The sequence below is a fragment of the Salvelinus fontinalis genome, chromosome 27, assembly GCF_029448725.1.
Source record: "Salvelinus fontinalis isolate EN_2023a chromosome 27, ASM2944872v1, whole genome shotgun sequence".
NCBI classification, from domain to species: domain Eukaryota; kingdom Metazoa; phylum Chordata; class Actinopteri; order Salmoniformes; family Salmonidae; genus Salvelinus; species Salvelinus fontinalis.
Window position 1 is genome coordinate 12,435,712 of NC_074691.1, and position 27,703 is coordinate 12,463,414.

General features: G+C 41.6%; 1 protein-coding gene across 1 annotated transcript; it reads right to left on the reverse strand.

The window, feature by feature from the left end:
- Positions 1-29: 29 nt before the first annotated feature.
- LOC129825061 (clavesin-2) lies at positions 30-19,446 on the reverse strand. Its single transcript, XM_055884808.1, has 5 exons — positions 17,395-19,446; positions 16,487-16,661; positions 5,911-6,021; positions 5,391-5,611; positions 30-3,125 (listed from the first exon to the last, which is right to left on the reverse strand). The coding sequence occupies exons 1-5, from the start codon at positions 17,781-17,783 to the stop codon at positions 3,032-3,034; spliced, it is 990 nt and encodes a 329-aa protein (XP_055740783.1). The 5' UTR covers positions 17,784-19,446; the 3' UTR covers positions 30-3,031.
- Between the last annotated feature and the right edge of the window lie 8,257 nt (positions 19,447-27,703).

The window sequence follows — 27,703 nt, forward strand, 5'->3', positions numbered from 1 at the left end:
GCTAAATAAGAGAGCAGAGTGATACCAACCTGTGTGTCCACATTTATTGGTTTCTCATGTTTGATTCATTTACATCATTTAATTCAGTTGTTTAAAGTTAAAGTTGTTTTTAAGGACATTTAAACATTAAACACTCTTCCCAACACGTCCGCTTTGAATAATCTGTGATTTGACAAGACCTCTAATTTGAGTTTCTCTCTTATCTGTTCCTACATGTACACTACCGTTCAAACGTTTGGGGTCACTTAGAAATGTCCTTGTTTTTGAAAGAAAAGCACATTTTTTGTCCATTAAAATAACATCAAATTGATCAGAAATACAGTGTAGACATTGTTAATGTTGTAAATTACTATTGTAGCTGGAAACCGCAGATTTTTTATGGAATATCTACATAGGCGTACAGAGGCCCATTATCAGCAACCATCACTCCTGTGTTCCAATGGCACGTTGTGTTAGCTAATCCAAGTTCCTCTGTCCAGTGTCTGTGTTCTTTTGCCCATCTTAATCATTTATTTTTATTGTCCAGTCTGAAATATGGCTTTTTCTTTGCAACTCTGCAAAACCAGCATCCCGGAGTTGCCTTTCATGTTGACGTTGAGACTGGTGTTTTGCGGGTACTATTTAATGAAGCTGCCAGTTGAGGACTTGTAAGGCGTCTGTTTCTCAAACTAGACACTCTAATGTACTTGTTCTCTTGCTCAGTTGTGCACCGGGGCCTCCCACTCCTCTTTCTATTCTGGTTAGAGACAGTTTGCGCTGTTCTGTGAAGGAAGTAATACGCAGCGTTGTACGAGATCTTCAGTTTCTTGGCAATTTCTCGCATGGAATAGCCTTCATTTCTCAGAACAAGAATAGACTGATGAGTTTCAGAAGAAAGGGCTTCTTTAATCAGCATAACAGTTTTCAGCTGTGCTAACATCATTTCAAAAGGGTTTTCTAATTATCAATTAGACTTTTAAAATGATAAACTTGGATTAGCTAACACAACGTGCCATTGGAACACAGGAGTGATGGTTACTGATAATGGGCCTCTGTACGCCTATGTAGATATTCCATAACAAATCTGCCGTTTCCAGCTACAATAGTCATTTACAGCATTAACAACGTCTACACTGTATTTCTGATCAATTTGATGTTATGTTAATGGCAAAAAAAAATGCTTTTCTTTCAAAAACAAGGAGATTTCTAAGTGACCCCAAACTTTTGAACGGTAGTGTATATACAATCAAATTGACATGGAAACATGAAACCAAAGGATTAACTCAAAGCAATAATATGCATTCAATTCATTAACAATTATTAACTGTCATAAGAAGTCGTTACTGTACCTTCAAGCCATGGATGAAGTAAAGCATTACACAATAAAGACGTTGTTTTGTCAAAGGGGGGCTTTGGTTGAAATGGCAAGTCTGCATACATGAAAATAGTTGGAAGAATATTACAAATGCTAAACATTTTCAATTCTCAAACGTGTGTTCAAACCTCAAAAGGTTGCTGCTGTTGTTGCATCATCTTTCTGTAATGTAGGATGATCTGAATAGTGCACAGGACAAACGAGTCATGGATGCCTTAAAATACTGATGAACATCACACAAAAACATGAAACACTTGAAACCAGGGTGAAACACACAGACAGCAGCATCCGATCAATGAGGCTTCAGATAACAATACCATTGTTCAGCTATCGGGTTATTGCAACGCCTCTCACACATCGCTACCTAACGGCCGCTACAGACAGACTGGGTAACACTGACAAGTTACGGCGCCCTCACTTCACCAAAAAAAACAAAGAGGTTCCTGGGTCTGCAGCAGCTGAGACCCTCAGTCATCGAGCTGGAGATGATATTGCCTGGACCGTGTGATCACTGGGTATTAGGACTGTCGATCTGTCTGGCCTAGTTCTGGGCAGCCAAGCAGCCACGCCAGAGTGAATCCATGTTAGTGCCATAGCAGGAAGGCAGCACTGTGTCAGGGCTCAGAGGCTCCAGAGCTGAACACTGCCTCGAGCTCCACCGCCATGCAAGGAGAAACAAAGGAGCGAGCAACGGAAGATCACACAGTGGCATAAACTGACTGTATCCCTGCAGCCATCACAAAAGCTTGATATCATATATAAATAAGTATACAGTATACTGTATCTTAACTTCCAGCATCCTAAAATAAGATATGAGAAAATAATATCTATATCTTTTAAATAGTGTACCTAAATTGGTTTTCAAGTAGGTGTGTGCTGTAGTGGGCAACATCTCTCCTATTGAAACAGATCGTTTCAAGATAATCCTTGAATAGAAACACATTTTTGGAATCACATGACACAGCGACAACACTGTTACCTCTTCTGAGCTGAACCAATAGCTGATACTAAATCCTTTCAAAATATGAGACATTTGTCATGTTTTCGTGGTTACTGGCAGTTAACCCACTGATCCCCGGTAGGCCTTCATTGTAAATAAGAATTTGTTCTTAACTGACTTGCCTAGTTAAATAAAGGTTAAATGTAAAAAAACAATAAAAAAATAAACATTATTAGAACAAATCCCGAGCTGCACTTGCCGGTTTGGAAATGTTAAATACTGTACCAAAAGCCCCCAGCTTCCAATCCCCTTTAAGCGTGATTTCCCATCAACCTCCTATGGTACCACTTTTTTCACAAAATATTTCACGAGAAGCACATACAGAATATTAACAGCAGTCTTTGCATGTTTTCCTGTCACAATGACTCCACCATCCCCCTAGTGTTTAGATCAGAAGTGTATTTACAGTTTTGAATTGGCACTTGACAATAAAATTTGGACCTCCACCATTAGCTTCTCTTCCCTTTTTGTTTTTAGAAATATCTCTCAAAATGCCGTCTTTGCCCATCTTTATGATGCTAGAAGAGGTTCTCCTCGTGCTCCAATCTCTTCCCTCGCATCGTTATGTCTCTGTGTTCTTTTGTTTGTTTGAGGGAGCATGGGAATTCTCTCCCCTCTGTCTGTCTTTCTGTCTGAGGGCGATGTTTCTTGGTCTGCTTGTGTTGTCGAGCCGTACTTTAGTCCAGCGAGAGCAGCGGCTGCATGTTCTCCTCCTCGCTCTTCACTTTTTCTGGCCGTTTAAGCACTCCGGGCTCCACCACCGACTGGGACCTGTGGATATGAATAAAAGATGACTGGCATCAGAGAGGCCTGTGTTCATTGAAGCACTATCACTGAGGACTTCTCACCTAGTACAAAGGAGTGGGATGCAAAGGTACGAGCCCTTGCATCCTGCAGAGCAGGTAGCACACAAAGGAATCATACAAGGTCATAGACGATTGGTTTCATAAATGCATCCCAAAATCCCTCCAGCACAAATTGTTTTGGAGGCCTCGGGTCACGTGCAATACCCAAAAACACTAAAACGTACACACACGTGCACGTGCAAACGAAACATTAAAAATGCTCTTCCCCTACAATTGTTGTTGTCATGAGCCCGAAAAGGTCATTTGATCACAAAATGTCACCCTCAGACACTGCTCTAACCTATTTCTGATGTATTTCTCCAATAGAAACCTAAGCTGCTTTTGGGGGAACAGGAGCATTGATTCCTCATGCAGAAGTCTGGTCTCCTGTGTCTGCCGTGACAGATAAACATTCATATGACTGATGAGGATTACTAAGAAAACAACCAGAGCTTCAATCACCTGTGGCAAAAAAACACCCACAAACAAAATAATAGAGATGATTGCACAGTATTTACACAGGGGCTCAAATGGCCTTTGGAATAGTAACTAGTAGAATCCTGTCAGCCTCAGTGAGCTTAACATTTAGAAGTTCATAAAGCTACTGCTGCTAGTGGGGACCTATGTAATTACTGCAGCAGTGAACAGTGACGTAAAACTTATCTGCCTCGGAGTCAGTCCACCACTCACACACACACACATCACAGTCATACAGTTCAGTATGGCTGTGTCATTATGGGGTGGCCATGTTACAGCGGCTCATCATTCATAGCATATGGTTCTCCAACAGTGACTCATAGCCAATTTTGCTATTTTTTAATCAAGTAATGGATAAGACAATGTTGGCTTGACCTTTGTGGAGCGTATAAATTGCAGCGTAAAGTGGGGACCTGAAAGCCCTGACTAAAATAAGTCACTTCAGATCATATGGCTGCAGGTGATTTACAGCATTACGTTCACCATATATCAGGCCCATGACCAAGATGCTATGATACACCAATCAAATGTTTTTGTCACAGATTCAGGCCAGATCAGGGTAAAAGAGGGCTTAGGTAACAATAGGAAAAAATACATTATTAAATGCTTTTATGAAAATCCCATACAGTACCTTATCTCTCATTGCTTTGACTGCTGCGTCAGTGTATTGTCTTGGTAAGCAGAAATGTCATTGACAGTACATTTCACTGATAAAAATCTGCTGAACCAAAACATTTTTTTTTTACTAAGGATACTGTGCTATGCATGGGGGAAGAGCATGTACTTTCTCTCCTTCAGTCATACACACACACACACACACAACAAATTGACATGGCTCTTGGAAAAAAAGGACAAAAGGACATTGGATAACCTAATATTCTCAAGGAAAGAAGGCCTTCATGACAATGTCATATGTCTATACAGGTTCAGTCAGAGGGTTGTGTGTGGCAGCAGGAGTGGAACTGAGCTTATTGCCGAAGGTAAAACTCCATCACTTCTGTTCATGCTCCAGAAGGTAGCTAGCGCACTACATTGAGTGCAGATCAGAGCATCATATTCATCTATTTTTCCTAATGCTCATTTCATGAGCCAGTAAGTGGAGAGAGACAGCCCTGAAGAAACTCACCGAGACAAGGGACTGTCACGAAAGCAAACTAATGTCACCATGCCTAATTTATTATTTCTATAAAACATACAAAACTATCTGCCATGGAGGATTTCAGAAACCAAACCACTCACCTGAATGAAACACTGAGAACAATTTCTCTGAATAAGTTTCGCATTTTGAACAGTGAATATATATTATAATATCCAAGTATACCATTTCCTATGCTTATGTCTACCCCCTGAATAATGTTGGTGAGAGGCCTTTAGCACACAACACACAAACCAGAATATAGATATCTGTGCTCTGTACTTCCGTGTTGTGCAATTTAATTACTCCTACTGTAGAAAATCAATCATGTGTTTTCCATGTATCTTATAGATCTAGGAATCCCTAGTTATGTCCAATTTCTGCCCTGTTTCTGTGGTTATTACATGAGCCATGTACAGTACTTTATGATGTACCTGGGAAAAAACGCATCAGCTATGACATATCTGACAGACTAACTTGTCCGTTTCTTAGAAGACACCTCTACTTTTATCTCGTATGAAGACAACAACACACAATCTATCACATTGACACACGCGAATAACATGAGTCTAGACGGACCTCTTCATGGCTTTGGGAGACAGGTCTTTCTCCAGGTCTTTGACAGACAGGCTGTAGGACTCGGGGCAATACTCGGTCTCCTCGTCATAGGCGTGGTCCAGAAGGGTGCGGGCCCAGGTGCCCATGTCGTAGGGGGGCATCATCCCACCCAGCTCAGAGGGCAGGATCTCAGGGTGCATGAGCTGGTGAAGGCTGTTCAAGTTGTTCCCATGCATGAAGATCTGCATAGGGGCGGACAAAACAACAACACAACATTGACACAGATAGATAAATGAGCATATACAGTCTAACAGCATGCAAATGTCTACAGTATGTTAGAGAGGATAGGTTCGCCATTGTGAAAAGCTGACCTGAACACTGTTTATATGACCACGGCTATTCAGAAGGCTACCATAAATGATGCTGAACACATTGAACATACATTCATTGGTTATACTGTACAGCAGCACAGTTGACCCGGTGGTCTCTGTTCGAAAATAATTTATCATTATGTTCCCTCAACAACAAACTCTCCTCCTACCCGTTTCCGCGTCTTGTCCTTCAGAAAGGGGCGTATGACGGTGTAAAGGGCGTGGATGTACCAAGGCTGGTTCACAAAATGGATTCCTCCGAACCTGGCAGGGAAGCTGTCCTGTGGGCAACAAAGAACACAAATACACTCACTATTCTGCCTGTTGGTATGGTTACTAACTTAATCCTATTTTGATTTGTTAATTTTATTCTACTCAAATGACAGTATGTCAGAGGAGAGTATGTTTTAATGAGAGGGGATTTGAACATTGTTATGTAGAATGTAAATTGAACATCATCAAGTGATTTTCCCATTCCCTTTTCCATCATCTTGATGGGTTTGCATATTGGGATTATGTTAATGTTGCTCATCGAAAATCACCCAGTCCATTTATTTGACTAGCTACTGTATATTGAATTAACATTGAATTGTTCAGTGCTGTTGTCTTCTGGGCAATGTTGCATTGCCATGCAGGTTGGAGACTGGCAGCCAGGGCATTTCTCATAGGTTGGACACTATTCTCATAACGGTCTAATCTCTATGTCAAAATTTGGACACAGGGAGTATGCTGAGATTATATCCTGATATTACAGGGTTGGCTGGCGAGCACCAGAACTGGATCCCTGGAGAAACATTTATGTAAATGAGTAATCTGATGATTTAGGGGATTGTCTGTGAGGTGGACACAGGAGGAACACCCAGAGTATACCATGTAACCTAGTGACACAGCCTGGGGGAAACTCTGGCCACACAGAGAGCGGGAAATCACCTGGAACGCTCAAAATACACAATAGTCTCACATAACATTTAACGAGTTGGTAATGGCTCAGTTTCATATGTAAGTGTGGTTTCCATCTGTTCTGAAGACTTTACTGAGGTTTAAGACTGGTGTAATGGTGACCTGTATCATTCTAATTAGCTAATGAAGGTAGTTAATGATGGTGTCGCTAGCTTACTGCACCTCTCCCTCTTAAATCTGTCCGTTATTCATCCATATTCATCAGGCTCGACATGTAAGATCACAGACATGACTGTCATTATGGAGTTTTTCCCTCCCACGCTGTTAATTCTTCATTAACGCAAGCCGTGCTGTACCTTTCTCCCGAGCAGAACGTACACCTCCACTGACTAAGCACGGCAATCAACTCATATCACAATACAGATACAGGGGATACTAATTCTTTCTATCACACTTTCAGACAACAAGTTGAAGTGCCAGAGGATGTTCTTGTCGTGGGAGATAGATCTTGCCTCTTGGCTAAGCATATGGATTTTTTGAAAGTTTGCAGATAAGCAGATGGCTGTTCTTTTTTAAAACAGGACACTATTGACTTCATGTGCACATGTAGTCCTTACACCTTAAACCTTTTACAAACAGGTACTGTGATCACAGGGATCAGGGTGTTACGAGTCCATTGTTTGTTCAGCATACTCGTCATCACCTTCAGTGGGGCTACCATGTGTCTGAGAGAGAAAAGAGTCATGTACTTTGATGGCAAAGATGACAGAACTGAGCTTTAAGGCCTCTTTCCGTCTCAGAAATGGACAGCCTCTGTCGCCACGGTGATGCTGAACAGCTGGGTTAGCGTCCCTTGGCCTGGCTGCAAGGACACCGGGCGGTTCAGAGTCTGGCACCAGCGGAGCCGCTCACAGTTTTCTGGCACAAGATCTGAACAGAGACAGCTGACAGTGGACAGGAAGAGGGCAGAGGTCCGAGTCGCCTCACCCGGCCAAATCTCCCAGGCTGCCTCAGCCTGGAGTATGTTCCTGAGAGCAGCATCAGCCTACCCTAATATTCGTCCCTCCTGCTTTGTGATCCATCCGACAGCTTTGACTAGGATGAAGGCGCCATCTGCATTATACATGAAACACAAATCAGAATACATGATGGACGCTCTGTCTTCCTCCTCTGGTTGTTGGTAGTGGAAATGGATTGATCTGTACCCCTAGTGTGATGTTGGGGGAATGAGAAAGGGGGAAGGGGGAAGAAAAGAAACCACCTCCGCCCTCATGTATTTATTTATTCAAACTACAAGATACTTCTGCTGCTGCTTAATTTGGGGAGGACAACCTCCAAAAATGTGAGAGCATGAAGCTCAACTGTGATCATCTGTTCATGTTCTGTGCTGTTGGCCTCAGATGTTTGGATGTCATCTGCCTTTTTTAGCTGATCCGTTTCAAGTGACATTAGCCACCTAAGATGGATGCCCGCATACACGGGAATCTAATTGGCATAGTAAAAAAATCCCCATAACATCCATCAGTTTAAGCTAGAGATATCTGCATTGGATGCGTCTCAATCCACCACATCGGCCGACTTCGCACTTCCGCATCTGCGATGAAAGGTGACAGAGCTAGAGTGGTGTTTGTGAGACTATGAGACATACCGAAAATCGGTCTTCTCACAAAATTGTCTGGAGCATCCGAACGGTTTGGCCTATAAAACTATTACGGCTACCTCGAAGAAAGACAAGACTCTCACAAACACGATGGTATTCACAGTTTTGCTCTATGACCACCACAAGCTTCTTGAGAATTGTCTGAAGTCAGTACAGACAATCTGCCAACTTCTGTCTGTAGCGTCCAAACAGTTTGGGCTGCACACTAATATGACCCCTCTGTGGAAAGGTGAGACTCTCACAAACACGTACAGTACCAGTCGAAAGTTTGGACACACCTACTCATTCAAGGGTTTTTCTTTATTTTTACTATTTTCTACATTGTAGAATAATAGTGAAGACAACAAAACTATGAAATAACACATATGGAATCAAGTAGTAACCAAAAAAGTGTTAAACAAATCTAAATAAACAAATCAAAATATATATTATATTTGAGATTCTTCAAAGTAGCCACCCTTTGCCTTGATGAAAGCTTAGCGTACTCTTGGCATTCTCTCAACCAGCTTCATAAATTTATCACCTGGAATGCATTTCAATTAACAGGTGTGCCTTTTAAAAGTTAATTTGAGGAATTTCTTTCCTTCCTTTAAAGCGTTTGAGCCAATCAGTTGTGTTGTGACAAGGTAGAGGTGGTATACAGAAGATATCGCAAGTCCCTACTATGGAAAGAACAGCTCAAAAAAGCAAAAAGAAACAACAGTCCATCATTACTTTAAGACATGAAGGTCAGTGAATACAAAAAAAATCTAAAACTTGAAAGTTTTTTCAAGTGCAGTCGCAAAAACCATCAAGCGCTATGATGAAACAGGCTCTCATGAGGACCGCCACAGGAGAGGAAGACCCAGAGTTACCTCTGCTGCAGAGGATAAGTTCATTAAAGTTACCAGCCTCAGAAATTGTAGCCCCAAAAAATGCTTCACAGAGTTCAAGTAACAGACACATCTCAACATCAACGGTTCAGAGGAGACTGCGTGAATCAGGCCTTCATGGTCGAATTGCAGCAAAGAAACCACTACTAAAGGACACCGATAAGAAGAAGAGACTTGATTGGGCCAAAAAACATGAGCACTGGACATTAGACCGGTGGAAGTCTGTCCTTTGGTCTGATGAGTACAAATTTGAGATTTTTGGTTCCAACCGCCGTGTCTTTGTGAGACACAGAGTAGGTGAATGGATGATCTCTACACGTGTGGTTCCCACCGTAAAGCATGGAAGAGGAGGTGTGATGGTGTAGGGGTGCTTTGCGGATGACACTGTCTGTGATTTATTTAGAATGCAATGCACATTTAACCTGCATGGCTACCACAGCATTCTGCAGCTGTACGCCATCCCATCTGGTTTGCGCTTAGTGGGACTATCATTTGTTTTCAACAGGACAATGACCCAACACACCTCCAGGCTGTGTAAGGGCTATTTGACCAAGAAGGAGAGTGATGGAGTGCTGCATCAGATGACCTGACCTCCACAATCACCTGACCTCAACCTAATTGAGATGGTTTGGGATGAGTTGGACCGCAGAGTGAAGGAAAAGCAACCAACAAGTGCTCAGCATATGTGGGAACTCCTTCAAGACTATTGGAAAAGCATTCCAGGTGAAGCTGGTTGAGAGAATTCCAAGAGTGTGCAAAGCTGTCATCAAGGTAAAGGGTGGCTGCTTTGAAGAATCTCAAATATAAAATATATTTTGATTTGTTTATTTAGATTTGTTTAACACTTTTTTGGTTACTACTTGATTCCATATGTGTTATTTCCGTTAAAAAATTTGGGGTCACTTAGAAATGTCCTTGTTTTCCATGAAAACATACATGAATTGGGTTGCAAAATTAATAGGAAATATAGTCAAGACGTTGACAAAGTTATAAATAATTACTTTTAATTGAAATAATAATTGTGTCCTTCAAACTTTGCTTTCTTCAAAGAATCCTCCATTTGCAGCAATTACAACACTGCAGACCTTTAGCATTCTAGTTGTCAATTTGTTGAGGTAATCTGAAGAGATTTTACCCCATGCTTCCTGTAGCACCTCCCACAAATTGGATTGGCTTGATGGGCACTTCTTACGTATCATACGGTCAAGCTGCTCCCACAACAGCTCAATAGTGTTGAGATCTAGTGACTGTGCTGGCCACTCCATTATAGACAGAATACCAGCTGACTGCTTCTTCCCTAAATAGTTATTGCACAGTTTGGAGCTGTGCTTTGAGTCATTGTCCTGTTGGAGGAGGAAATTGGCTCCAATTAAGCTCCATCCACAGGGTATGGCATGATGTTGCAAAATGGAGAACCAGCCTTCCTTCTTTCCAATCTTCCTCTGTCCAGTGCCTGTGTTATTTTGCCCATCTTAATCTTTTCTTTTTATTGGCCAGTCTGAGGTATGGCTTTTTATTGCAACTCTGCCTAGAAGGCCAGCAACCCGGAGTCGCCTCTTCATTGTTGACGTTGAGACTGGTGTTTTGCGGGTACTATTTAATGAAGCTGCCAGTTGAGGACTTGTGAGGCATCTGTTTCTCAAACTAGACACTCTAATGTACTTGTCATCTTGCTCAGTTGTGCAACTCCTCTTTCTATTCTGGTTGGAGACAGTTTGCACTGTTCTTTGAAGGGAGTAGTACACAGCATGGTACGAGATCTTCAGTTTCTTGGCAATTTCTTGCATGGAATAGCCTTCGTTTCTTATAGCAAGAATAGACTGATGAGTTTCAGAAGAAAGGTATTTGTTTCTGGCCATTTTGAGCCTGTAATCAAACCCACAAATGCTGATGGTCCAGATACTCAGCTAGTCTAAAGAAGGCCAGTTGTATTGCTTTTAATCAGAACAACAGTTTTCAGCTGTGCTAACATAATTGCAAAAGGGTTTTCTAATGATCAATTATTTGATCTTGGCAGAGCCCCACCTGTTTTGAGCCCCCCAAAAAACAAGATGTACATGCTAAAAACGCCACTGATAGCCTATAATATGTCAATCTTATTTGATTTTTCAATCTGGGCTTCTTCCACTACTGTCGATGTTGAACATTACGGCATGCGGCTCTCAAGTCTCCCCGTTCTTTTTTTAGAAGCTGATGAGCCCATCTTTTCCTGGCTTGACGAGCTCTCTAAATTCTGCTCTGCTCCTGTCAGGAGTCATTGATAAAGGATGAGTGAACTCATCCTGTGGTGAAAATGAAAAAATAAAACGTACATATAGCAGAGCCCTTTTTAAAAAGGAAACGTAGCCTGAAGTGAAGATGCTACTTTGTTATATCTCTTTACCGGAATCAGACCTCTTCGTGTGCACTAGTTTAAAAGCAGATTACAGTAAGCAGCAGCATTATCCTCGGGGAAGGCTTTTGATTGAGAGCCACGTTAAGTAAATTTAAAATGACAAAACCATTGCACATTCTCTGCTTTCTTTGAAGAGATACACCCTGGAATTAACACATTTAGCCATGGTAATAGAGAGAAGAAAGGAGAGACAGAAGAGAGACGCAGTCACAAACGATAGGTCACGTCAATATCAGGAGACACTTTATCGGCATTAGCCAGATACGGCCTGCTTGACTTAGCAGTGCGAGTGAGGGATGAAGCGCCATTCATTGGCTAGTCCAATCCTGTTGCAGACCAGACGAGCACAGTTCTGCTGCAGGAGAAACAACAACACAACTCCAGAGAGAATCGGAATCTGAGGCAAGCAGACTAACAATTCGTATTCCTCTGCCAGTCGGTCCCAGGTATGTCTGCTGCTGTTTCCTGAGCCAGCCGAGAGTCTCCTGGATGGAGCCAGTGGAGCTGAACATCCAGATGGGAGATTCACAGTCAGACAGCCAGATGGGAGATTCACAGTCAGACAGCCAGATGGGAGATTCACAGTCAGACAGCCAGATGGGAGATTCACAGTCAGACAGCCAGATGGAGGGAGTACTTTGTTTGGACTTGATACATGTGTGTAATGCACTATTGATCACAGCATTGAATAATCCCTGACCTCTCATGAGGAAAGGTTATCTTCTTCTGAATCACACTAAATGTGTTAACGGAGCAAATCTGTGAATATTATACAAACTTCTTGCCCTCGATAAAAGTCCAAACTTGACTGTAAAATCCATGTGTTATCGACAAGCTTGGAGAACCATGTTGAGCGGTTTACTGCTTTCAACTCATCCATCCTTTGGGTGGGCTTAATAAAACATGCAATCGATGGCATACAGTACATCAGAGCTCAATGAGGTATTAATAGAATGGCATTAGGATCCGGTCAGTGTTCTTCTGCTGGCCTTTTCACCACTTCAGTAGAAAAGGACGGACACTTTGTTTAACCCCTTCAAAGCTCAGTGGGTATTTTATCGATCTGTAATGACATTACTGCCTTTGGATGAATCAAACCTTCCTAGCTTCCATCCAAACAATAGAGAAACACTGAGATGGCTGAGAATACTGACCAATACAAAAAACGTCTTCTTTTTTTTCTCAGTGGATTGTAAGAAGCATTTGTCTAGGAAAAGGTTTTTCTCCCTGCAGTACTACCTTCACATAATGTGTACAGTAGCTACAGTGTGTAGAAGAGCACCAAGTTAAATCCCAGCAACAACAAAAAAAAATAATAAACCTTGTGGTCAAAATAGTCCATCAAATTATCCAGCACTTTCATTCTCAAGCATAAAGCCATCAAACCTATTTATACTACATCACTTCACAAAAGTACTTTCCTAATCCCAATCCTCAGACAGAACAGCATATAATGTCGGGCCTCAAAGCACAAAACAGCCTTGTCTCCTGCTACTGAAACAAGTCTATTAGCCATATGCAGAAAAAAAACACATTTGTGAAATTCATCTTTCTACGTATTAGAAAGAAATGTCAGTGCAGTATGAATACTTTATAGAGTGCTAATAAACATAGCTCTGAAGATAGCCAAGCATAAACCTCTCGCAGTTCCAATTATTTCACTAACAATGTCCTACTATCATTATTAAAAGTAATGAGAATTTGGCCACATTAAATCTTGTTGGACAAGAGCTTTTGAAAAATGTGTTGCCCTCATATATAATTAAAACTGATGGATTGAGCCTGGCTAAATGGGTATAAGCTGTCACCTTTTAAGATGTGAATTAGCACCATTGCACCATGTTCCATAATTATGGAGAAGCAGGCCAAATCGACAGAGGGACTGACTACAGCCCTACATCTGCAGAATTAGGTTAAAGGCTCAGTGCAGTCAAAAACGTGATTTCCCTGTGTTTTATATATATTTGCACACTATGCGGTTTGAACAATACTGTGAAATTGTGAAAATGATCACGTCATTTTAGTGTAAGAGCTGTTTGAAAAGAATGCCTGAAATCACAGCCTGTTTTGGTGGAATTGAGTTTTGGCCTGACTGGTGACATCACCAGGTGGTAAATTAGTTAATAGACCAATCAGAAAGACAGTTCCAAACCTCTCTGCCAATACCAGCTAGTTTTCCATTTTCCCCTCCACACTCCCAGACAGAAATTGCTATTTGCTAAGAAGCTATTTTTTTAAATCTTTTTGACCATTTTAATTGAACTCAATCACACTAAGTTACTTAATTGTTACCCAGATATGATTTGATATTGAGATATATAAAGAAAAACAGCTGCATTGGACCTTTAATGTAAACCGGTTGAAAAATAGATTCATCCCCCATTCTGTCTAAAACCCACAGAAACAATGTACACATCATCACCCACACTGAGGGAGAATGGCAGAAGTGTTTTCTCTCATCTAGCAGCACAACCCATCTGGAGAGTACATAGCATGGCGGATGGACAGGTTGCCACGGAAACTCAGTGTGGGGTGGGATGGGGAGGACTGATCTGTTGTGATTGGCTGCTGAACACAAGTTATTTCTCTAGACTGATAGGGACAAAAGGCATCGGTAAGACAGAGAGAGAGGGAGCAAAAGGAAACAACAGAAGCTCTAAGATAACAAAGTATAGCTTGGGGAAACCAAGGCCAGCATGATGTGTTCTACTCATTCCAAGCATTTGTTTTTCTTGGAATTGATTTGCCAAGAATATCTGCGCTCTGAACAAGTATTAATTTCTTTCGCCTCTTTTGCCAATACACAATGAAATCTCTACTGGAGTTTGTGCTCTCTGTATTAGCCATTCCAACAACAATAGATGTGACAGTCAGTTCGGGAATAAGGAACTCAATTACCACACAGTTGAAATATCCTTATGGACTATCTTCAGATTTTCTTTGAATTTTCATTTCTCTGTTCAGCTTCAGAATCTTCCAAAGTCTCTGTAAAGAAACTGCCAGCAGAGTGCTTTTTATTGTTGCCCGTGGTAGTGTTAAATGGTTTTCATTGTTGTCAGTAGTGTTGAAATTCTTCATGGTATTCTGAACACATCACCCATGTGCAATAACAAATGTACTGGTAGGAAATGATAAACAACCTGAACCAAGATCCTGAAGATCACACATGTACGCACACACGCACGCAAATACACACACATAGCAACACACACACACACTGGTGGGCAGCGGACAGTGAGCTGCACCTGGTACAAGTACCAATGATATGTAAGATGGATAGATCATCAGCTACTACAGGTCCTTCACAACATAATATGAAAAAACAACATCTTGACATGTCTTGGTATTTTCAAAAATCAATAACCATACAGGCAACGAGTGTTAACCTCAGCTGAGGATGAAACCCTAATGTTGAAAGTGCTTCTGCCCTTAATGACAGGCATAGTGACACATGAGGTGTGCTGGCACACATATGAGACCCTTCAAGTCATTACAAAACCCACCAGGGGGCCGCAACACCCAGAGATAGTCGCAGTGCTCAGTGTCAAGTGGGCTCACAGATAGGATGTCACCACTATTGATTACAATAGGAGAAGCGTTTCTCTCTGGCGTTAGCATTATGAGGAGAGTGGTCACATATTGTGTCTGAGGTGGAAAATCCATAGTGGTATACCATACCATGTAATAATATCCTATATACCTTATGAAGTATCCACTATTGTAGAGCTGATGAACATATATGAATTACTGTAGATAAAGTATAAACTCGATTGAATGAAAACAGATTCAGTTGGGGCTTTTCAGTCTCCGACTCAGACAGGGAGGAAAATGTGGCTGATTCCATTAGTTATACAATGTTTCTGTGTGTTTTCTTTTGTTTTCCATTCAAGTGTGTTCCCGCATGATTTGGTAGCGGGCACATTGGGAGACTGAGATACTAATAGCAGTGATCAATTATTCACAGTCTATTCTGTGTCTGGAGAAGCAATGGAATGTGCAACGGCCTCGTCATGGTCCTCCATTGATATTCAGTCAACAAACCTCTCTGCTGGTAACTGCCTATGCTCTACATGGTACATTATACACAGCTACACGGCTAGCCTATCTAAACTTTTCATACACTGGAATTTGAATAATGGGTTACAAGAGGAATTGGCTGACATTCACAAGGACGTTCAGAAAAATGTCTGTATGCATTTTGTTGTTAGGCTATAGGCTTAGGCTCCACATCATATTTATATTTTAGTTGGCCAGCTACCAAAGGATGCACTTGGTCAGAGATCTTGTATTTTTCTCTTCCATTAGAAAGGATTGAACAGGGTCAAAGGAATGCTGTTCAAACTTAAGTCTCTATCATAGGCCTACACTGCCAGCAATCAAAATATGAATATCATTATTTATTTCTTATGCAAGTCTTTGATTGTAATGTCGTTTCTGAGAGTACAGAAGAGTGATTATTGAGTGAAAGTGCTTTTACATGTGAACAGTTTGTCACATAACCAAGAGAAGGATAAGAGAGTTGATCAGAAACAGTTTCTCATGAAGATTCCGAGACGTGTCCACCTTCTCCAGTAGGTATGCAGGACCATGTGTGGTAAGCGGGTTGAAACAGAGCCTGTCTCTAATGTTCAACGCATATAAACTAGCAACAGTAGTGCTATACTTCCGTCAGAACAACGGAGATCTGCACTTCAAAAATGCAGCACCTGACAAGTGTCTGGTGTATTCAAAATCCCAAGAGGACAAGATCCCTGTGGCAGGCTTGACTAAGGTGATTAAATGTAGCAAACCCATGTAAATTAGGAGTGATCTGGGTAATCTCAGTAAATGGAGACAAGTGTCAAAAGTAGCTAAGAACTTCATATGAGTGATGTGGAGCCCAGCAAAGAGAAGGGTTAGAAAAATGTTGAGACTGTTACCTGTAGACCTTCTATGGCCAGTCTCAGCATACTCGGTGTTAGTTTGGAGGCTTGCTTGAATGTGAAGTTGCTCCAGTCGATGATCAGGACAAATCCATTCACCTGTAACTCTGGATCTTCGATCATGGACTCCAGCGACAACAGAATAGCTCGCAGTATGTCCACAAATGTATACCTATAGACGTGAGAAAAAGTATTAAGGGACTTTTCTAAGTAGCCTGGATTACAAACATAAGACAAAGTAGTCATTAAGTGACTATTGTGAAATTATTACGTAATAACAAATGTACCAAATAATCTTAGTATTGTAATTCCAGTTAAAATGAAATGTAACCAGCATACCCTTGTTTGGCATTATATACAGAAAGTGACTCTTTACCATTTTCATTCAGGACAGTAATACAGAGAATCAGATTGGAGAGACAATTTGACTTGTGTGAGTGCTGTTATGGATTAAGTTAATGGCCATTCCTGATGGCATTTTGCTTGTTCGTCACATCCTGCTATTGCATGAGGTCTGAAAAGGCTGTTTTAAATGACTCATGTAATTGTCATTGTGACTATGGAGATCACAAAAAGTCAAATCTTTGCAATAAAGTAATTTGACTGTATCTGATTTAGTCCTTAAATTCAACATTCACTAGTGGGGTGATGCTATAATTTCTACTGGCCTGTGCAGCCTAAACTTTTCTCATTTCCTGGCCTACATCCATGATACTGACAGGGATTGCCTTTGGGTTCATAGTTCAGTTTGTGGGGATTATGTTTCGGTTATGTTCATAAGACTAGGCTCTAACAAATCCAATAACACAGATTTGTGAAAAATAAATAGTCGACAGCAAGCAAACTGTCAAGTGGTGTTAGAGTAGTTCTGAAAAGAGAGCTCCCTAATATCAGACGGACATTACCTGCTCTGGTCCCAGTTAGCAGCGAAGAGAATCAGTATTTTCCTGCCATATCTGTCCAAGTTGGTCAACACCCCCGGAAATCCGTCTTTGAGAGCTTGCTTGATGCCCGGATCGGTTGCTTTGAGGTTTTTGAACATATCCAGATTTTGCTGACGATACTCAAAATACTGGGCCAAGAGGCGGAACGCCTCGAAATGGTTAAATTTCCGAGCTCTGAGAAAGCGTAGGATGAAAGCATCATCGGTCCTAAGAAAGCCAATGTCTGGGCGCGTGATAATCATGTCCCTCACCTCCTGAATGTCCTGATGTGCAGTGTCGGGGTTCTCCTTTAACTCCACCTTGGCTTTCTCCAGTGTTTCTGGGGACAAGCCGGATTGTAAGTGAGTCATTGTTCTTGCTTCAACGTCCACCGCCAATATTGAATGGTAGGTAAAATGTTACCGTAGATAGAGCCAAAAGTCGTCAACAATGAATGCGTCACGTACAGGCCTATTGAACCTTCTCAATCAGAACCCTAAAATCAAAGTCTGACTTCAGATATCGTCCTGCTTCCCTGAGTATGATAGAAGGTGCTAGCAACATAGGCTGCATTCACTTTTTGGACAGCTCCATCTGGTTTCCACCTGTACCGTACATTTGACTTCTGTTTCCAAGTTTCTTTTCATACGTCGATATTTATAGCTCTCAATTCAGTCACAATACTGGCTGTGGATGACTTCCCAAATGGGTCTAAATATGTTGCTGGCTATGTTGAAAGCCTAACCACACAATGGTAAGACAGCCATTATCGTACATCCCCACCCAAAATACCAATATTACAATTACCATAAAAGCATGACACTATCCAAGCGAGCAGGCAATGCGGCACCCTGCACTCTTGTCATAACTCTCCTTACCGAAAGCATTTCAATTCAAAATCAGAGAGATGCTGTCACCGACTGCTAGAAATTACAGTCGAAGAATCAAGGCGACATATTCCGTCGACATCCTCACTCAATCCAGCCTGCAGTCTATTTCCATTCTGTGTGTTTGGTACCAAAATTGTTTGGATGTGGGACCAACTTCATGTCCCGTTGTTCTGAGCGCCGTGCTGCTCCGGTTCTGTGGTGGCGGCTTTACGTCAAGTGCTACTGTTGCCGTTTTGTTGCTGTTGAAAGTGACTAAAACCATCGCTCCGGTGATACAGTCAGTCTGACCGTCATCACATGGTGGAGGGGGGGAGAATCCCCCACTCTCCTCTCTCTATTCATCGCACCCAAACACCTGCTCACTGGCTGCTACCAGACAGACCGCATATGGGCTCCTCACTCTGATTTTACATCCGAATTGATGCTGATTTCTACTCTATCCTCGTCTCAATCTGTCTCTCATCATTTTGTGTGGCGTGCATTATTCATTTTATTTTAGGCTGTAATGGTGCTGTCGCTTATGAAATACATTTTTGAAACGACCGCCAACCTATGCAGTCCCATCATGTTGATGTCATTTAGCATTTGCATTGGGGGACCAATTCTGCATTAGGCTATACATTTTCATATGGCTATGGCCTACAATTAGAACGGAAAAATAAGTGTCCTTATGACTTATTGGTTAATTGTCTTTCTCTTTACATTGTCCCTCAACTAACGCGAATTCAACGTGAAATCAACGAAAAGTTGATGACTTTTTCCCACGTTGTTTCATTATTGTTACACTTCGCATCAAAATGCATACAATGTTGCTACAATTAAACGACACAAGTGGTTTGATAGATCTATTTAACTGATTGCAGGAACATCCCGACATGGCCTTTGTTTCAATAAGGCAAATTCATTGTCTTGTGGTGCCCGCTGAACTGAATATACCAACCTGTCCGGTCCAGCATTTTGTTGCGTTTGTTGCTCTCTCCCCCTGGACAATTTTTTTTTATCACAAGATGTGCTACACGGTTGTCCACATTCTGCCAAGCTCTGAGAGCGAAAATCAACGGTGAACCCTGATGAGGAAGACTTGGCATGCGCACAGGTGCACACACACACACAGAGACACACAGGGACCCCGTGGCTTAGTTGACAGATGTCCAGTCGATGTGATTTTCTTAGTTAACATCCGCATCATGGCTGCTGATTTGAGCACTTACAATGATGCGTAAACATCCCACTGGGCACAGACGTCAATTCAACGTCTATTCCACGTTCAACGAGATTTCCAGTGAGTTCCGTGTGTAGGCCTGTAGGCTATTCTATTTGCCAGCCTGGAGAATAATCATAGGTCCTGCATGTTGTTTGAACAAATGTTCTCCTATTCACTCAAAGTGGAACCAATTGTGCATTGTACCTTGTGTATTTTCTTCGGATTCAGTCACACATTCTGCAAAGCTTGTGTGAGGTTTATTAATTGGTTATTTCGTTTAGTGAATCACAGTGTTAGTTAGCAATCAGGTATGCGGGACCGTCACTCAGTTGCTCCCAAGCTCGAGCCGCCACTGGTGACTAAGTGGCGGGAGATAAGGCGCAGCGCGTGGATCATAATGTCACGTAGCGTGAGCGGCCAGAGAGAGCAGGGGACTGACTGACAGCTGAGCACCGTGAAAGGGAGGAAAAACTAACTCCCGCGGGAGGTGGAAATGGGCAGCCGATAATTACATTCTGTTCTGACGGGTGTGTGGAGGAAATCAAATGAATGGACGGACCTGCATAGGAAATTACCTTTGTGTCGAAGGTGCAGCTGTCATTTTGAGGAGCTCGCTCACGCTTTGTGAAAATGTCGTCATTTGATCTTTCGATGGTTGATTCCTTGATTAGAATATGGGTAGCCTAAGATGACTTTAAACTCATTTTGCAGTATTTGTATTGGTGCATGGCATTCAGAATGACATTAGGCTATGCTTGAAGAAAATTAGCCGTGGCGGTTTCAGCACCATGTGAGTGGACAGCGCCTTCTTGACTCAGCACTAGCGCTGCCGGGACCTTGGAAACTACTGTTTTCACTGGTATAAATGAGGGCAATATTAGATAACTCATGCATTATTTTAGATGTTTACATTGGGGTGTAGATGTAAAGATCAAAACATCCCAAATATATAGTAGTGAGTCGAAACAGGTTACTTACTAAACAGCACAGCACCATTAGGCCTGAACACAGTCACATTTGGACAATGGACGCTCTTTGGCATGCTGTGAACTCTCCATACCTAAATGTAAGTGTGAGTGAAGCAAACCACCCCTGCATGGCAAGATGCCATGAGTTGCAAACTAGCCTATTTTGTGAACTACGCGATTTAAACAAATAAATACTTTAAGGCTATTCACCTCGAATATCATGTGGTGGCGTGATTCAATTGCATATCTGAATGCAAAGACAGTGCTCTCAGTTTGAGTTGTGATGTTTCTACAGCCAAGCTAATGAATTACATAAATTCATCATAGGCCCGGGGCTTCAGCCTCTGACCTTGGCTGGTCCACAAGCGTGTTTGTGTGAAAACCACTGGTCTGGTTCTGCTTCAATATTACACCGGGTGAGCGCCCATCAAGGCAATGCCCAGGAGCTTATCTCAATAGCCAGATGTTGAAGGGAAAACGATCTCTGGACAAGTTATGGGAGCACGTAGCCTGTTGAGCCTTCAACTGAAAATGGAGCAAATTACCAGAAATGCCGTTAAAAGAATCTCGATAATTGTCATAAATTATTTTCATTAAAACATAATTTTTTTCTTAGCATTTCTGTTCCCTGTTCCAGCAAGATCAGAGAAATGGGTGAGTGGGTTCAACATGGCTGGCTCCCAGTGCTGAGTAGCGTCAGTGCTGCCAGGCCGGATGTGTTCGCTCGTCCAGACAGACAGTGATTCAGATGGCACTTAATGGACTCGTGTTGTTGGTTTATCGGAGACTTGCCCAGGGGCGTCGCTAATATGGTCGTTGCGTGTGCACTAATGTTCAGATGGAGCAATATGCTTGAACTGCTGTATAAATCATGATAAATTACACGCCATATGGCGAGCCGGCCCGTGGTTTAGGACTGACCCAATCTCACTGTTTTACATCTGGCCAAACGCAGCCTTCATGGTGTTATCAGTGGCGACAGGTTCAATTAATCATCTGGGAATTGAGGGATTTTGTCATAACTTTTTGTCCAGGAGACCAATAATGTTATGTTCACTGATTATGTTACAACATATAGGCCTAAAAATCTGTTTGTACACCATGGTTATCTCTGTTGAACATTATGATTTTATTTGTTTAGGTTATATTTCAATATATCTACATTTATCTCAGAATCACGTATACTATTGTTAGGAAGGTGCTCTTTCAATGAAACACACACACACACACACACACACACACACACACACACACACACACACACACACACACACACACACACACACACACACACACACACACACACACACTAGGTTGGAGAGGCTGGAGCAGAGGGCTGCCGCAGTGCAGAGCCCAATGAGCAGATTAGAGGGGTTAAATTCCTTGCTGGAGGGAACATCGCCATTAGGTATGATATGAGGAATGACATTCAATTCCATCAAGCTATACACATACCATCCTGACATGTTTATTGTTATTCTTATAATTTATTTAAAATGTCAGTCTGGTCACATCACACGTTTCCAACGGAAAATTGTGCAATTAAGTAAAAAGCACACCACCACCATATAAACAGATTACCCATGCACTCCACAATCAGTGCAACGTTTTGGCAGGATTTTCTTCAGAAGGATGCAATGCACATATAATGCCAGAGGATGGCACTGTTGTAGCAGTTAATCTTACGGTCTACCACACTTTGCCATAAGTGCATACCCTATTGCATTTTGGGTCAGAAGCTATGGATAGTTTGCATTGTTTGAATGATAATATGATAACACCGAAGATGATCATAATGAAGGTTTTAATAGCCAGTTTAAAACTAAACCTAGCCTGTGGGTTGATTGTAGCAAACTACATGAATCTTAGTTTTGTTGGCCTGTATCGGTAATATGTGCAGTCAATACAGTGGTCAAATGACTGTAAGGTCATAGTCACATCATATTGATTGTCTGTGTCAAAACTGAGGTGGCAGCAGACATCCATTTTCCACATGAGCAGAATGCATGGGCCAGGTCTGATTGTGTTAAAGTATGCCCTGGTAACCTTCACACATCACTTCCTCTCCAATAAACAGCACAATCCCATATTCAAGATTTAGCTCATCACACCATAGCAATGAAGATGGCAATATACTGTGTCATGCATTCAACAGTGTAAAGTAAGTGTGGGGTAAAAAAGTATCTCGGGAATTGAAAGTCAACCGGATAATATTGAGGTTATCAGAATAGTATTTCTACCAGTGGAGGCTCCCCAGATGAGGAAGTGGAGGACCATCCTCCTCAGTGAATTTCCTAAAAATTAAACATGTTAAAACATTTTAAAAAGTATCATTTTTAGATAAAATTATATTAAATATAATCACGTCACCAAATAATTGATTAAAACACACTATTTTGCAAAGAAGGTCTACAGTAGCCTTAACAGCTCTCTGTAGGGTAGCACCATGATGTAGCCGGAGGACAACTCCTTTCATCCTCCTCTAGATACACTGACTTCAATACAAAACCTAGGAGGCTCATGGTTCTCACGTCCTTCCATGGACTAACACAGTAATTATGACAATTTCCGGAGGACGTTCTCCAACCTGTTAGAGCTCTTGCAGCATGAACTGACATGTTGTCCACCCAATCAAATGATCAGAGAATTAATCTAGTACTGAAAGCATAAGCTACATCTAGCTAGCACTGCAGTGCATAAAATGTGGTGAGTAGTTGACTAAAAGAGAGAGAAAGAAAATAAATGAACAGTTTTGAACAAATTAATGTCTTCCTAAATGAAGGAGAAGCAAGACAGAAATAGAGAGAGAGATACATTTCATCATATCTTTTCACTTTCAGTGTCACTTACTTAGCTAGCAAATGCAGCTAGCTAGTTTATCCTACTGAAACACCCTGCTCAAACAGAGGGATGCTATGTTAGCTAGCTGTCGATGACTATCCAATACAACACTGTAACTCTTCCAAGTCAAGGTAACCTTTTGGTTCGACTAATTTAATGCCACTGGGGCCCGCCGGTGTAACTGCTTACTGACTGTACACCGTAACATTACTACATCACCATAACATTACTGCATAACGCGTTAGTTCTATTAGCTATGCTGACTATGACATTACTTTACTAGCTAATATGGTGATAACGATGTAGGCTGTGTGTAGCGGTTTGGCTTGGAAAGGTGTTTTCGTCTAGTCACATACAGCTGAAGTCCACAAGCGAAGGGAAGAGGTGGAAGGAGGAGAGTGCATAACGTACTGTAGATGCGAGAAGGAATACAACGTGGCTGCTATGAAACTGTGAACTGTGTTTACGCGTGATCAGGGGTGTATTCATTCCGCCGAATCTGTTGAAAAGTGTTTCTTAAACAGAAGCAAATGGAACAAAATGGGGATAAACATACCATAATTTGTCCAATAGAAACTCTCGTTTGAACTGTTGGACTAATGATTACACCCAATATCAGCTAGATGCAGGCAAGAGTGTGCAAGGCGGTATTGAATGTCCCGGTCTGTCCATGTGTCATTGTCTGTCACATCAAATTTGTCTCTCAACCTGTGTGCACCTACGTTGTAAACTTTCATTCATAATCTAGGTTACAGCAACCTCATGATGGGTATAGGGAAAATTTGAGTATCATATAGTAGCCTAAACCTATCGCTATTACATTTATCTGGGTGAATGGAATAGGAATGACATTCATCCAATATGCTGTAATAGAAATAAGGCCAAGCTCATGAAAAAAAAAAACATCCTCCCTCATCTAAAACGGAACTGACCGCCACTGATTTCTACTGTGAATTATTTCAAGTACTATTTGTACAATGTTTCTCAGAGCAATGGTTCATATCCATATCGAACTAGCCTGGTTAATGCATGTAACAAAATGTTAATGCATGAACATCAAGAATTCAAAAGGCAGTTAGCAGGGCCTAAATGAGCAAAACTGCCTTTAGAAATTAACCAGCGCTGTGCCCGACAGTGCACTAAGCTGCAGGAAGGGTCATCTGTTGGCCTGTGTGTGTTTCCAAATGGCACCCTATTCCCTGCATAGTGCACTACTGTGTGCCCTGGTTAAAAGTAGTGCACATATTAGGAAATAGGGTACCATTTGGGATGCATTCATAGTATCATGGGTCAGTACCGTTGTCATCATGTGGAATAAAAGGGGTCATGACCCCCAGGCTCCACTCTGATCAAAGACCTTGGCCAACCTGTTCCATCCTGGGCAAACCCATTGACCCTGAACTAGTCTGCCTACTAAGGCCCAGCACAAACCAAGAATAAACCCCAAGGGAGAAAACGTGCAGCAAAGACACAATTGGCTTCGGGCTGTCTTTAGAAAATCATTATTGACTGTCCTTCAATCAATCAAAAATGTCCTTCTGTTCACATATTTAGATGAAGCCACAGGGCGGGGGTAGATGGAACATGATCCTAAGATTTTAGTCTGTTATTTATGAAAGGAAACATAGGATGCCAGACGGATGCAAATCACAAGAAGACAGTCTACATTCATCAAGGATTTGGTCATTTCTACTATGGTTTGTAGGTCATTATTAATTATTATCAATCATCTTGTTCACAGATGATGTTAGGCTGAAAACTATGCAGCTACTGTCCATAGTCTCACAAAATGTTTGGGGAAAATTCTAAGTGTCATGATCACATCGTGTCAGTTCTTCACTTTTGTCTAAATCCATTGAAGCAATAACAATGCACAAATTGGTTCAATAACTATTCACACTCTCTGTCAAGCAAAAATACTGTCAGTTGTATTCTTTCCAAATGACAACTTAATTCACATTATTTTCGTTTTGTATATTTCTGCTGACCACTGTCTCTTGCACGCATACAGTACACTCCCACTTCCACAGTCAGAGCTCTGTGTCTGCAGACAATACGTTAACCCTAGTGTAACATGAGAATCTCCAGCCCCAGCACAGTGGGGTACATTTTAATTGGCAGTAGTCATCATAATGGTGATTTTCCCTGTATGTTTGACCCACTTCTAAACACTCTCATTCACTACTACAAGCCAATTTGTAAAATATGTCCCTGCAGAAATGGGTCTTTTGTTCTCTCTACACTTTGTTGTGTATTCCTAGAGAGAAGTTCTCATGGAAGGCCCGATGGAGTTCATTTCTTTTCCCAGAGTGCCTTTCTTCCTCTCAAATGGAAAAAGAGGGAGTTTTTAGTGTGCTTGCCATAGACATCATCTGACTGTGAGGTAATACCCTAGCTGCATACCCATTGGCTGATGGGGATCAGGCTATGCTCGGCCCACAAAGGACAGGGTACAATCAGATCTGAACCCCGACTTCATAAAAGGTGGCCATTCATGCTGGCTGACAAATTGCCACTGAAGCATGAGACGAAAGGACCACCCCCCCTCCTTTCCCCCTTCAAGACACCCTCTCTTACCACCATATTGGGGAAACAGGCTGAATTGCACAATCACCCAGCCTCCCTCAATGGCTGTCTGTGCCAAGTTTGGCTTTGAAAATCTGTGCCACTCACTCTCTTCATATTCTGTATGAGAAGGAGTAGGGTGTGAGAGCTAGCACCACATGAGGTTCGCTCTATGAGTAGAACATTGTGTTTGTCTACAAGGGAATCTGGCCATGCCAAGAGTGATATTAAACTTTATACAGCGTTTTTGATTTACTAAGTGCTTGATGAAGTAGCAATGGCTATCTTTAATTTCACCAAATATAAACAATGTAAAACACTTGCCGTTCCTGTGAATTTGCAACGCTGAGCATTTTAATTTAAATGTCTAATCTCCTGTAATGTTAAAAAGGACTATATGCCCATGCATCTCTTCGTTTCACCTCTCTGTGAGTTAAGTTACAAAGGGATTAATCAAAGTCCCTACTTGATGAAGGAAGAACAGTGTTGTAAGCCAACAATATTAGTCTCAATTACATTCTGGGGGGAAGAAACACAAAGCTGGGAGTGAGACAGAGTGAACTGGCCAGTCAGCAGAAGTTACAATAAGCAATATTTACAGACCAAGGGCATTTCCCCCAGGAGGATAACAGGGCTAGGTTAGGGAGATAGGTTACTAGAAGTAACAGACCAGATGACTCCTCTCCTTGTTGACGCAGATTCAGCACCAAGGCCTTGCATTGAGGAAGGAGAACCTAAAGATGACCCACAATTGAGAGGTGTGATGGAAAAGTATCTCTCCGGATCATCTACTCTTAATATAATACAATACTTCTCATGACTCATAGGGTTGAAGGGTTTGTATAGGTCTTGCCCAGCCCTGCAGCTATACTAGCTATAATAGGATCCTATAGGCCAACTGCACAGTTAAATGGAAGTAGCTGTATTTTAGCTGAGTCTGCAATGTACACTGACATTATCCAACAATGTTACATCATTCATTGTCTACAAGCACAAATTACTTGTTGCAGGAATAGACCCACTGGTATTTAGGCTATTCTGTGCTGTAAATGGCATCCTTTTAGGTTTTAGTTGCTGCATCAAAAGTCCTTTTAAAAATAGGTAAGGCCCCGATGTCAGATATTCTGACATTGAAATCAAGTGACAGAGAGGAGGGTGTGAGGACAGGTATCACTGATACGCACTACTCTTCACCAAAATGGCTGATGACTTGTCTCTTCATTAGACTGAAGGTGTGAAATATTGACCTGGGGTATGAGACTCGTTCACACAACACCTCCACATAATTATCATGCACACTACAACCATGCACCACAACTGTTACTAGACAGTTTTATATAAATAAATACAGTACCAGTCAAAAGATAACACACCTACTCATTCAAGGGGTTTTCTTAATTTTTACTATTTTCTACATTGTAGAATAATAGTGAAGACATCAAAACTATGAAACAACACATATGGAATCATGTAGTAACCAAAAAAGTGTTAAACAAATTCAAATATATTTTATATTTGAGATTCTTCAAAGTAGCCACCCTTTGCCTTGACAGCTTTGCACACTCTTGGCATTCTCTCAACCAGCTTCATGAGGTAGTCACCTGGAATGCATTTAAATGAACATGTGTGCCTTTTAAAAGTTAATTTGGGGAATTTCTTTCCTTCTTAATGCGTTTGAGCCCATCAGTTGTGTTGGTAAACAGAAGATAGCCCTATTTGGTGAAAGACCAAGTCCATATTAGTGCAAGAACAGCTCAAATAAGCACAAAGAAATGACAGTCCATCATTACCTTAAGACATGAAGATCAGTCAATGCGGAAAAT

What these genes read in the sequence shown, in the direction of transcription:
- LOC129825061 (XM_055884808.1), bottom strand. Translation starts at nt 17,783, where the DNA reads ATGACTCACTTACAATCCGGCTTGTCCCCAGAAACACTGGAGAAAGCC. An exon ending in TGGCCATAGAAGGTCTACAG is followed by an intron (nt 6,022 to 16,486) that starts GTAACAGTCTCA and finishes TGTTGCCCACAG; the next exon opens with GACAGCTTCCCTGCCAGGTT. An exon ending in TCTCCCAAAGCCATGAAGAG is followed by an intron (nt 3,126 to 5,390) that starts GTCCGTCTAGAC and finishes TCATATCCACAG; the next exon opens with GTCCCAGTCGGTGGTGGAGC.